Source organism: Balaenoptera ricei, chromosome 8 (genome assembly GCF_028023285.1).
Source record: "Balaenoptera ricei isolate mBalRic1 chromosome 8, mBalRic1.hap2, whole genome shotgun sequence".
NCBI classification, from domain to species: domain Eukaryota; kingdom Metazoa; phylum Chordata; class Mammalia; order Artiodactyla; family Balaenopteridae; genus Balaenoptera; species Balaenoptera ricei.
The window spans coordinates 43,602,666-43,615,450 of record NC_082646.1 but is presented as its reverse complement, the minus strand read 5'-3'; the positions used below and the strand labels follow the sequence as shown (position 1 = coordinate 43,615,450).

Genomic DNA, 12,785 nt, shown 5'->3' with positions numbered 1-12,785 from the left:
ACATTATGTAGGGTAATCTGCTTTACTTAAAGTCAACTGATTGTAAACGTTAATCACATTCACAAATACCCTCACAGCAACATCTAGACTAGTGTTTGACCAATAACTGGGCACCATAGCCTAATCAGCTTGATACATAAAATCTACCTTCACAGAGACCAAATCACAGAAACAGAGAAAAGCAACTTGAAAGAAATTATTTATGACAACATAAATGAAAATCTCAATAAAAGTTTCAGAAGATGAGAAACTCTCTCGGGAAAGTAAAGCAAAAGCCCACAGAGGTGTAACATGAGAGAGAAAGATAAAATTAAAGAAAGATCCAAATGATCTAAGATCCAAACCATAAAACTTCCATAAAAACAGAATAGAGAAAACAAAGGAAATCATCAATGCAATAAAGAAAATTTCCCAAAGTTTCACAATTTCCAGATTGTGAGAGCCCAGTACTGGTTCAAGTTAAGTGTACATCATTGTGAAAGCTCAGAAAATTGTTGGGGACAGGAGAAGCGCCTCCAAACTGTTAGCGACAAAAAGAAACTAGGTCACACACAAACTTCAGGAACCAAAACAACTTTGGATTTCTCAAAAGTAACATAGAGGGAATTGCTTAGAATTCCATACGTAACTTAATTATCAAAGAAGTGTAAGGGTGGAGTAAAAACATGTGCAAGGTCTCACAACATTGACTTCTTATGAACCCCTTCTCAGGAAGCTACTGTAGAATGAGTTCTAATGAAATGGGTGTGGTACCTACGATAAACTCCTACGTGGAGACATCCTGCCTTTTACAGTAGCAGCCTGGTGGGGAAAGCATCTTCCGCCCCAACCTCGTTTCTGTTCTTGGGATCTGTTCCCTGGGTGTCGCTTACCATTCTCAGTAGCATTCACGTATGTGATTAATTAGGTGAATTTTTGTGGATTAGCACAAGCTCCAAACCATTACTTGGCATTTTTGTGGCAAGATGGGTTCCAAGTTCAAAATAACCAATTTGCTAATCATCTTGGGAATTTGGGCCCTGCCTAAGATTTGATTCAGAGGAATTAGGAGGCCACATGTGGCCGAGTCCGTGCATTCTGAGCATTACCAGTGGCATCCATGGCTCATGAGCTCCTCTGTTTCTCCAGGTTATCAGTGTACCTGTCTCTCCCAGTTCACCGGGAGAAACTGTGAATCAGAGATCACAGCCTGCTTCCCAAACCCCTGCCGGAATGGAGGCTCCTGTGACCCCATAGGAAACACTTTCATCTGCAATTGCAAAGCTGGGCTCACTGGAGTCACGTAAGTGAGATTGTGCAATTAGTCTTTCTCTACGCTGCTTCTTGTTGCTAAGAAAACCAAACAGTAAAAAACTAACTGGGATTGGGACTTCCCTGGTGGCCCAGCGGTTAAGACTCCACGTTCCCAATGCAGGGGGCCCGGGTTCAATCCCTGGTCAGGGAACTAGATCCTGCATGCCACAGCTAAAAAAGATCCCGCACGCTGCAACTAAAGACACCGCACCGGCGATGAAGATCCCGCGTGCCGCAACTAAGACCCGGCACAGCCAAATAAATAAATATTTTTAAAAAAACAAACAAAAACTAACTGGCATAAAATATTCACCACTAATAGGATGGGCAAAGGGTTAATATCTGAATATAAAGCGTGCTTACAAATGACTAAAATGTTATCAGGGATTATCTCTGGGTAGTGGGGTTATGGGTTAATTATATTTTTACTTTATACTTCTCTATATTTTCAAAAATTTATACAATTACTATGTGTTCTGTAATCAGGAAAACAATTCTTTTAAAGAAAGTCTTCTCTGACCCCTAATATTTCCAGTATAGCTCTGAGGCAGATATACTATCCATTTCCCCAGAACTCATAAACTGGACTCTACTTTCTAGCGTTTTATGATCATTCTGAGAAACTGAAAACTTACGTTTCCTTTGCAAATCTTTTTTCCCCCAAGGAGGAGGGAAATTAAAGTGTGAGCCGAATGGAAAGGGAATGTTTTAAGTTCTTAGTAAAACACCGCTTTCAACCATCCTTGATGGTTTTAGAAGTATATATATATATGTAATCTCAAGCAAAGTGATATTCTAATTACAGATCAGTCTTATGTATTCATTAAAGTAAATCTCCCGAGGACTTTACCAGGAAATACTTAGCTGACTTTGAATTGTTGGATGTAATTTAAAGTAATAAAGCTGCATTTATTTTTAAATACTGTATGATTCTGACTAATTTCCAGCTGACCTGGCCTCAATCTGTTCAAATTAGAGACATTTGACTACATTTTAAAAGGTGGATTACCAAAGATATAAGTGATCGGGCCTTTTAAAATGAACATATCAGAACAACTGGGGAAGTAGAGGACAGGGAAGAGAAAAGATCTATGTTCTTAAACAGTGTTAAACTAAGAAAGAGTAAGACTTACATGTTTGCCTTATAATTATACTCAAAACAAGTCATGGATTGCTTTAAAGAGAATAAAATTGATTTATTTTTCATTAGAATGCTTTAATCATTTTTCCTGATAATCTGCGTTAGCATTAGCCTTTAACATAAGCATAGAGTCCAGAAGATACGATGCTATGTCGTCCTCCACCCACTGCCTACATACGCCCTATTACCCCTGCTTCCCAGAGAGACCAAAAATGACTGTATCTATTAGAGAGAAATGTCAGAACCAAAAACTTTCTCCTCCCTGGAAACTCTATATAGGGTATCTAGCTTCACAGCTCTTTAAGTGTAGCTCTACAATCCCCAAAGCTCTGAGAACTAAAAGGACTGAGGATAAATTCGTGGCAAACGAATTTGGTGGCAAAATCAGCCAAACCCATTCTGAGGCTACTTCTAGTCTTTATTTCCCTCATGTATTGTGAATATCCATATGTTTTACTGTAGAAACACTGGCATATTTGATTATGGGTCCTATGTCAGCACCAGTGCCTGGGATGGGGTGGGTATTCTACATAATATGAAAGATACGTACTGTATGTCATTTCTAAAATTGCAAAATTTTACGTTCTGAGATGCACCTGGCCCTGAGCATTTGGAGACCAGTACATCTTCAACAGCATCTGTGGTTTCTTTTTCTCCTCCTTCTCTTCTCTCCCATGGCAGCCGTTTCCTTCCTCCGACCCGGTAGGGTCAGAATATGGGAGAGATTGCATTGGGAGAAATCCCTTAATGCATGATGATCCCCGGGGTCTATGGTGGGCGCATAAATGCTCACCCACCTCCCATATACACTGCATCCCATCATTTTTGTCTTGCTTCAGGTACCCTTTAGGTGCTTTTTGATCTTTTAAAGATGTCGGTTTAAAATGGAACGTCCGCAGGTCCTGATGTTTGAGAGGGGGGCTTTTGTGTGTTCTGTCGCGAAGGTGCGAGGAGGACGTCAACGAGTGCGAGCGGGAGGCGTGTGAGAACGGCGGCGCCTGCGTGAACGTGTTTGGCTCCTTCCTCTGCAACTGCACACCAGGCTACGTGGGGCAGTACTGCGGCCTGCGGCCCGTCGTGGTACCCAACATCCAGGCCGGCCACTCGTACGTGGGGAAGGAGGAGCTCATCGGCATCGCCGTGGTCCTCTTCGTCATCTTCGTCCTCATCGTCCTCTTCATCGTGTTCCGCAAGAAGGTCTTCCGCAAGAACTACTCCCGCAACAACATCACCCTGGTGCAGGACCCTGCCACGGCCGCCCTGCTCAACAAGAGCAACGGCATTCCGTTCCGGAACCTGCGGGGTGGCGGGGACAGCCGCAACGTCTACCAGGAGGTGGGGCCCCCGCAGGTCCCCGTGCGCCCCATGGCCTACACCCCGTGCTTCCAGAGCGACTCCAGGAGCAACCTGGACAAGATCGTGGACGGGCTGGGCGGCGAGCACCAGGAGATGACTACATTTCACCCCGAGTCACCGCGCATCCTGACGGCCAGGCGGGGTGTGGTCGTGTGCAGTGTGGCCCCCAACCTCCCCGCCGTGTCCCCCTGCCGTTCTGACTGCGATTCCATCCGGAAGAACGGCTGGGAGGCCGGAACTGAAAGTGAGTCGGAAGTAGTAATGCATCATTATTTCTTCCGCTCGTGTTTACTGGAAGGAAATTCGGGAAGGGAGAGCACCCCGGAAGCACAGAGCTCTCAGTAGGACATGTTCTGACCCTAAATGTTCACACGAGCCCTGAAATATTGCCCTGGTTCTTCTCCCCGTTTACAGATGGGGAAAATGAGGCTCGAGAGAACATACATAAGGTGCCCAAGGTCACACAGCTAGTAAGAGGAAGCTGGTACTCCAATACAGGGCTGCCAGCCTCGAAAACCCATGCTCTTCTTCTTTTTTTTTTTTTTAATTAAAAAAAACTTTTTATTTTATATTGGCGTATAGTTGATTAACAATGTTGTGTTAGTTTCAGGTGTACAGCAAAGTGATTCAGTTATACATATACATGTATCTATTTTTTTCAAATTCTTTTCCCATTTAGGTAGAACCCATGCTCTTCTCACGATAGCACACCATTGGCAATAAAACAAGCAGCGTAGCCACTTACATGATATACAGGAAGTGTGCTATGGAAGGTCAGAAGAGAGTATTTCTAGTCTTAGGGTGAAGGATTGAGGGGAGCAGAGGGACATTTGGGTTGGACCATGGTGGATCAAAGGTCCAGGAAAAGGAGGGCGTTCCACCACATAGAGGCACCCACACGATCAGAAGAAAAGCAAGTCCTTCTGTTTGGCTGGAATGCAGGGTCCTGGAAACAAGAAGGTGAACCAGAAGCAGGAAAAGTGGTCCAGGTAGATGCTAGATCCCTCTCCTTTTGGCTTCATACAGCAGAACTCTAGGCAAAGGGAAGAGCCACAAGTGCAAAGGCCCTGGGGTGGGAAAGACTTTAGTATATTGAAAAGCATAGACAAGGTCAATGTAGTTGAAGCTTGGTGAGCAGTGGGGAGAGTGGATACATTTTAACAGCAACACTAATGCAGTTTTGAATCAGGTAAGTAGCTTGATCTAATTTACATTTTTAAAAGATGGCTCTGACTGATCCATGGAGAAGAGACTAAATAGGACCAAAGAGGGAAGGGAGCAGAGAGACCATTTAGTTGTCCTCATGAACATCTGGGGAGAGGTGGTGATTGTTTTCTCTGTCCTAACATCAGTCAGAATGAAACTAAGCCAAGCTCCGTTGTATCCTATGACTTTTCATCAGGCCTAATGGCTTTATATTCGAGCAGCAGTGACACCCTGGGTAGCAGGAGTTTCCAAAGGCTAGGATTACAGTACTATGATGTATGTCGGGGTAAAGGGGGAGGGGGGAGGCTGGTTTCAAATGGAGCTAGAAAGCACGTGCACCCAAGGAGATAAAGGGCATCTCCATGAAGGATGGGGGCATTCCTACTGGTGTCTTTAAGCATGAGTAAGATTGGAGTAGGAAACTATTGGAGAGGGCCTAATGGGAACAGGAAGCAGCTCAGTTAGTGGAGGGGACACGTGAGGGGTTACCTGAGGGTGTCCGGCTCTGTTGTTTAGGAGGAAGGCAGCCAGAGGTGAAAGTTTGGACACCGACTACATGCAAAATGATTGAGTCTCTGAGAGTGTGAGCTCACCGAGGGAGCAGGAACAGAGAGACGATGGTCAATCTGGGCCTCAGAAAGAATCTTGGAGATGCCTGCATGTGGGAGGTGGGCAGGGAGTTGGGGCCAGGAAGGGAAACAAACACATGTCAACAAAAAGAGAGCAAGGAAATCGGAAAGGGCAGCCAAGCAGAAGCCAAGACTACCAATAAGGTCAGCAGGGTTGAGCACCGTAAAACCATCAAGGAAGACACAGTCTTAAAAAAATACTGCACTTGACACCTAGAAGTTTCTTAGTGATCTCAAGAATATCCCAATGAGTCCTCAAGACAGAGTTCAGCATGCAAGGGTTAAGGACGAAGAGATTTGGTGAGAAAACAGAGGCAGCAGATGAACATGAGAAACCACCACTGCCGTGTGCTGGATCGTCTCCTTAAATCCCCACAGCTGCCCCACATGGGTGCCAACTGGAGGAGTGGATAAGTGAAATGACTTGCCTTAGAGCGGTAACTAGGAAAGGGAGGGATGAGGATTGGCATCTGGTGCATCAGGGTCCAAAGCCTGTGCTTTTACCCAGACCGCTCTTGGGAGCTTTACCAGGGAGGAGGGAGAGGGACAAGAGAGGGAGAGGGTCTCCTGATGATGGAGGACAGCCTCTATTCTAGTACCACTCCAGCTATGCTCTCTGCTGACTCCACCTTTGAGTAGACACACTTATACTTCAAGTCCTTCCCCTTGGAATTTAACCATAAATATATTCCCACTCGAAGTATTGGTAGAGTTAGACTTTACTGCAGCCTTGCCAATCCCCTGGTTAGTAGAAAGCCTCCTTTTATTTAGCAATGAAGATTTTGAATAAATGGAAGAGTGGAGAAAGGAGTTTTGTGCACAGCACTATACTCAACCAGGGTGGATCATTTGCCATTTCCTTCCTTGGGTTCAGGGCTAAGCCTGGTGCCCACCTTGTGCTTTTCCAAGGCACATGTTTTCTGCCACGTGGCTGTTGGAAGGTGAATATCTCCCTGGCATCTCTGTCCACTTGTATCGGTTGCTTATCCAACTCATCGTTTCGCTGTGGCTTCAGCCTCTGATGGCAGATGCAGAGCTGCAGTGCCTGCACGCTTTGTGGAAGAAACAGCGATTTCTCTAGTCATGAAGAAGGACAACTGTTCCCTTAATCACGAGTCCCCGTCTCTTCATACCGTCCCATTCCGTGATGATTTGAAGCTTTTCCTGGTGATCTGTTCCCTCCACCCACTTCGTAATGTGACAGCTTTATTTCCAGAATCCACCTCAGGCCAAAACTCACGTGTCCCCTCGAAGTACTGTTGAGCTTTTATCGACTACATTTCCCCCTTTGTTAAGCAAGGCAGAGCTAGCTGGCGAGACAGTCTCTGGGCGACTCATTCATTTTTCACTTGACAACTTCAAGATATGGGTTGTTTTTATCGCTTCTTTTAGTCCATCAAATAAGAAAGTAGCCCTGTAGCGTGTGTGTGTGTGTGTGCACGCACAGGCTCTCTTTGTATGGCAAAGAAGGAGGAAGTGTGTCACTAAGGGCACATCCACACCGCTGACTGCTGTCCTCCGGAGTGCCGAATGCTGTCATTCCCAAAAATGATGTGGTGCTGCCCTCTGGAAGGCAAAGCTGAGAACTCCACTCGCTCCCCAGAGAGAGCAGTTCGGATAAGTGTAACGGCATTCTTGCCTGTAAAATATTTATACCCCTATTTTAAAAGTCATCTCATTTAACCTGGTGTTGACACCACATCAGTTCATGTAAATGATCTAAATTAACTCTGAATGGCAAAGAGCAACCCGGCCCCTTCATCCTGGCTTCCCTCTTCACTTAGTTGCTTCCCTTTGAGGATGGAACAGCGACTTTCGGCTGTCAGCTATCTGGAAGCTCATTTACCACAGGTTAAGGGTTTCGAATCCATAATGTAAATTTCTTGATTGACAGACCTTTGCCCCCGATGGTACAATCAATTTTCTATTGTGCACTAAATTATTTTCTCTAAGCAAATGAAAGTGCCCCAAGAAGTGAACTCTGGCAGGGGACAGGGCTGGAAATATGCGCAAGGTAACCAGTGTCATTTCTGCTTTCTCTCTGGCTGTCCGCGAAGACAAAGGGGTTGATGACCCAGGAGAAGTGACCTGCTTTGCAGGCAGTAATAAAGGCAGCAACTCAGAAGTTCAGTCCCTGAGCTCCTTCCAGTCGGATTCTGGTGATGACAATGGTAAGAAGTCATGGGATTTGTTCCCCCTGGTGGGCTCTGTTTCCTGTGCTGGCGATCACTGGTTGAGAGGAAGGTGTTGGGACCCATTTTGTTTCCTGGCCCGAGCGTGGGCTTTTGCTCAGGCTCACAGCTTTCACTGGGCTCCACTGTTGCGTGTCGGCTGAAAAAGCAAGCGCTCATTGAGCCGCAGCTGGGAGCAGGTGCAGAAGTAGAGGAGGTTCCCCCAGACCTCCAGTAATGCGTCCTCTTTGACTTGGTTCATTATGGGACTACCTCATCCCAAAGGATGCTCTCTAGCAAAGTTTGATTTGTTTCCTTTTTTATTCTAGCTCATGATGATCTCTTCACTATCCATCCAACCTCCCCATCGTTAGAAATTAGTTCAGAAGCAAGACCTCCTTCCCGTAGAACCTCCTTCCCAAAGAGGTGGTATCTTCATTCAGTTGAGTCCCCCTTATAATCATTTGAGGTCATGGGCCTTTGGAGAATCTTATCGTAGATACGATGGATCAGCTCCTTAGAAAAATGCACATACACCCAAAATGTTGCATTCAATTCCATGTGGTTCATGAACCTCACTGACACTCCAAAGCTGCAGCCTCTACCTCTTGTGAACCCATGTTTATGGAGAGGGCATTAATGCAGGAGACTGGGTTTTCTGAGCTTGAGGAACCAGCTTTGGAGGATGGGTTGGTCTCCCCAGGGCAGGGAAAGGGTGCAGAAATGCTCATAAGACAGTGAGAGTTTACCACATGGTGGTGAAAAAGGAATAATTTCAAATAGTCCTTGACAGTGACAGGCAGGCTTACCTTAGTCTATACCTTATGCTATTTTCCCATTTATCGACAATTGGCAAAATTGAATATTTATAATTTAGGTAATCATTCACCCCATAAACACTTGCTGAGTTTCTCCTGAATGTTGAATCCTGTGCCGGGCATTTTGTACCCTGAAGAACAAAATGAAAATGACATAGTCTTTGCCAACCACCACCCGCCCCCGGCCCGCCCCAGGTAAAGATAGGAACAAGGGAGCCCCAAGGCCATAGAAGCAGTCATGGAAGTAAAATAGTCTACCTTCCCCATCACCACCCCCAAATCTCTTCCACCTCCATCCCAAATCCCTGGCACTCCTGAGAGGTGCGGAAACCTCAGTGTATCTGACCACTGGGGTAACAAACCATGTAACAGTGGATTTCTTCTGAGCAATCTCAGAAGGTCAGAGGCAGGCCTCCAGATTTTTTTGCCTTGGTGTTTACTCCCTTCCTCATCCCCAGCCAGAAGAAAAGTTGTCGCTGGTTTGCATTTTATGTAGAAGCAGCCAAGAACGTAGTGTTTCCAAACTCCAGGCAGCAGCTCCAGCGATGATGCCTGGTTGACTATTCTCGCAGGCTCTTCTTCATCACACCCTTGGGCTTTCAGGCTTAGCATTCTAGGTTGGTCCTGACTAAAGCAGGCTTCCTAAAGTGCCTGATCACCTCTCCAGAAGCTACTGGTATCAGGTGCTAAGGCAACCCATATGAGCACAGAAATCTCCTTCCCAGTTTCTGACTATTTCAGAGGCCAAATGCTGACTCCCATCTACACCCTACGGTGTGGGATCTGGGCCTCGGGTCGTTCTAGGCTATCGGTGGCGTCATGTGAGTGTGAAACCATCAGTGCTGCAAAGGTTATCCCTCATCACTGGCATTTGGCTCGGAGCAGCATGGCTGGCCAGCAAGTAATTATCCCTGGGAATAGTGAGATCTTCCTTGGAGCCTTTGGGAGTCACTAATGAGACATTAGCATAAGCTTATGGCCTTTGCCTTCCTAGATTGATTTCACTGGGCCACGAGGTGTGAATTTATGGCCCAGCAATTCCTGCCGATCATGCCTTTCAGGAGGACTGGCCCCGGATTTGCTGCTGTTTCCCTTCCTCCAAGAAGCCAGGGGGATGAAAGTGTCCACTGGAGTCCAATGGATGGGCTATGGGAAACTTTGGGTGTTTGCATGCTGTGCCTTTGTTGTTACCATTGTTGTTGTTAAGACAAGTGCTTGTATGTTTAAAATACATAACTAACCTGAAGCTGTCCTTCTCCTCCCTCGTGTCTTCTTTTCCTGGCCACAAGCATCCATAGTGACTGTCATTCAGCTTGTCAACAATGTAGTTGACACTATAGAGAATGAAGGTATTTACTGTTTTCTTCCATAGCATTTCTTTGTGCAGAGTTAACCTTTTGGAAATATCACTTCCTTGTTACTTTGAACTAGGGGTGATTTTTTTTTTTTTATTGAAGTACAGTATAGTACAATGTTATATAAGTTTCACGTGTACAACATAGCGATTCACAATATTTGAAGGTTATACTCCATTTATAGTTATTGTAAAATATCGTCTATATTTCCTGTGCTGTACAATATATCTTTGTACCTTATTTATTTTATGAACTAGAGGTGATTTTAATCAGTTGGCAGCAGAGGGGGCGGTAGAGGTGGTTTCAAATGAGACGCTGAATGTCTCTCTGTGGATTGGAGTGAATTTTACAATTTTGAAAAAAAATCCAGTTCATAATTCTTTTAATATGTGAGGTACTCTTTTTATAAAATCCCTTCCGAGAGAAGAGTACCCACTTAATTGAAATCCAGATTAATACTAAATTCATTCTTACATTCAACATGTATTGATTGAGCACCTACTGTGAGCTGAGGATATTTAAGAAATCATTCAAAACTACAATATTATGGGAATTGATTTCAATCAGGTAACTTTTATTAGTGATTTAATACTATTAGGGCCTGGTACAGATGCAATTTATCTTTTTGTTTCGCAAATAACAACAAGGAGAAATAGGAACATTTTTTTACGCCATCTAAAATGTTCTATTGTACCTTCTTCACATGACTTGGACTGTCAGTTTTACTTCTCACTTTGTATTTGAACAGTGTCTGTCACGGATCAAGGACAGAACTACAACCGAGGTGATTCTGCCATGCCCCCAGCATAACGTGTTACTTACGCATTTGGAATTGCTGAGTTTGTTCTTACCCTGTCACTCTCCTTCCATCTTTTCTGAGTTTCTTTGATCTGAATTTTGCATGTTCCAGGTGTCTTGTGTGCTTGGTACTGGAGGTGAAAGCCCCCAGCCCAGCACCCTCCCTCCCCCAGCCTCTCCCCTGCTCCAGCAAGTCATCCGTTTGCACGCACATCTCCCTGCCTCCTGTGGTCCACAGGACGGCTGATGCATCTCCCTCTTCGAGCATGTTGCCGGCCTGGATGTGCACTTAGCCTATGGCTAGGAAGAGGAGAGAGGGTTCTAGAACTGTTGTCTGCTCGGCATGCCCTCGCTGGCCATCGCTTCCGGCATGGCTGAGTGGGAGATGCTGTAGCAGCCAGGTGTCATCCTCAGAGATGCCATTGCCTTGTACTTCCCGGGCCAGAGCATGGCTGGTCCTGAGAGACCCTTGTAAAAAGCATGCGGGTGACCCTGGCTCCTTAGGGTCTCCTGGATGTTAAGAATTGCATGTCAGGTTCCTTGCCTGCTCCTTTCTGAGCCCTGACTCCAGCTCCATTCTGGAGGAGACTCACTGACACGGCTTCTCTCTCACAGCCTATCACTGGGACACCTCAGACTGGATGCCGGGGGCCCGCCTGTCGGACATAGAAGAGGTACCCAACTACGAGAACCAGGAGGGAGGCTCCGCGCACCAGGGCAGCACGCGGGAGCTGGAGAGCGATTACTACCTGGGCGGCTACGACATCGACAGCGAGTACCCACCCCCCCACGAAGAGGAGTTCTTGAGTCAGGACCAGCTGCCCCCACCCCTGCCAGAGGACTTCCCAGACCAGTACGAGGCCCTGCCGCCCTCCCAGCCGGTCTCACTGGCCAGCACGCTGAGCCCAGACTGCAGGAGAAGGCCCCAGTTCCATCCCAGCCAGTACCTCCCTCCCCACCCCTTCCCTAACGAAACGGATTTGGTGGGCCCTCCCGCCGCCTGTGAATTCAGTACTTTTGCCGTGAGCATGAACCAGGGCACAGAGACAGCAGCGGGCCCAGCAGACAGTGTGTCTCTCTCCTTGCACAATTCCAGAGGCACCTCGTCCTCGGATGTGTCAGCCAGCTGCGGCTTCGACGACTCCGAAGTAGCCATGAGTGACTATGAGAGCGTCGGGGAGCTCAGCCTCGCCAGCCTTCACATTCCCTTTATGGAGACCCAGCACCAGACCCAAGTGTAGAGGATGCGCTCGGGTGATGCGCGCGGTTTGTTACAGAAACGCGGAGGTAGACTGGCTGGGCTCCCATCTCCACGAAGGGTCCTGTGTTGAGCGAGCGGGAAATGCGGTATTTTCTGCTGGGAACTTCTTCGCAAGCCATCCTGTCACAAGCAAGCTCGACTCTAGTTGGCTGAAAAGGAAAGGTTCAGAAATTGTTTCTGAGAGGTGACCCATCACCCTGGCAGTGCGTCCCTGCGCTCATGACCGACAAGACGCACCTAGTTTTTAAAGGGGGAAACAATTTCACCCATCGTTATACAGTCCACCTGTATGGCTTTGGGCAGTACTGTGCCCTGGAAAGTGTTACAACATCGGTCCTTGCAGTATTAATAACTGGCAACAAGCCAAGAGGCATTGTTGCATGTAATTTTGAGCCAATGGGGAGGGGGGAATGAAAATAGTAGTTATGATTGTTGGAAAAGTTAGTCTCTTAGGCAAAAGAAAAGAGGAATAAATATTATTAAACAAATAAGAAAATGGGATGAAGGCTTTCAAATCAACTCTCTTTTTTTGTTTTTTTTAATAAGCTGCCCAATTTTCAGCTATAAAATTAGGTTTGGGTAACATGTTTAGTATGCTCAGTTATTTTTGTTTGTTTGTTTGTGTTAAGCATCCAATATAATATAGTTGGATTTTATGATCTTTGAGAAAGATATCAATGAAGAGGAATACGTGAGGATATTTGGGTACCATTTTGTAGGTTGTGCAAACATTAGAAAGAATGTGATTATCTGTCTT

The 12,785-nt window shown here is 46.0% G+C and overlaps 1 protein-coding gene across 2 annotated transcripts in view; it reads left to right on the top strand.

Moving 5' to 3' along the window:
- Nucleotides 1–12,528, top strand: part of FAT3 (FAT atypical cadherin 3) — a 559,321-nt gene extending 546,793 nt beyond the window's left edge. The window contains exons 22-27 of one of the 2 annotated variants that reach the window (XM_059929408.1): nt 1,129–1,282; nt 3,379–4,034; nt 7,683–7,796; nt 9,904–9,963; nt 10,718–10,753; nt 11,383–12,528. In XM_059929408.1, the coding sequence (XP_059785391.1) occupies nt 1,129–1,282; nt 3,379–4,034; nt 7,683–7,796; nt 9,904–9,963; nt 10,718–10,753; nt 11,383–12,008 (1,646 nt within the window). In that variant the 3' untranslated portion in view covers nt 12,009–12,528. The remainder of the gene's footprint in view (nt 1–1,128; nt 1,283–3,378; nt 4,035–7,682; nt 7,797–9,903; nt 9,964–10,717; nt 10,754–11,382) is intronic. The other variant, XM_059929409.1, reaches the window with a different exon arrangement.
- The last annotated feature ends 257 nt before the right edge of the window (nt 12,529–12,785 follow it).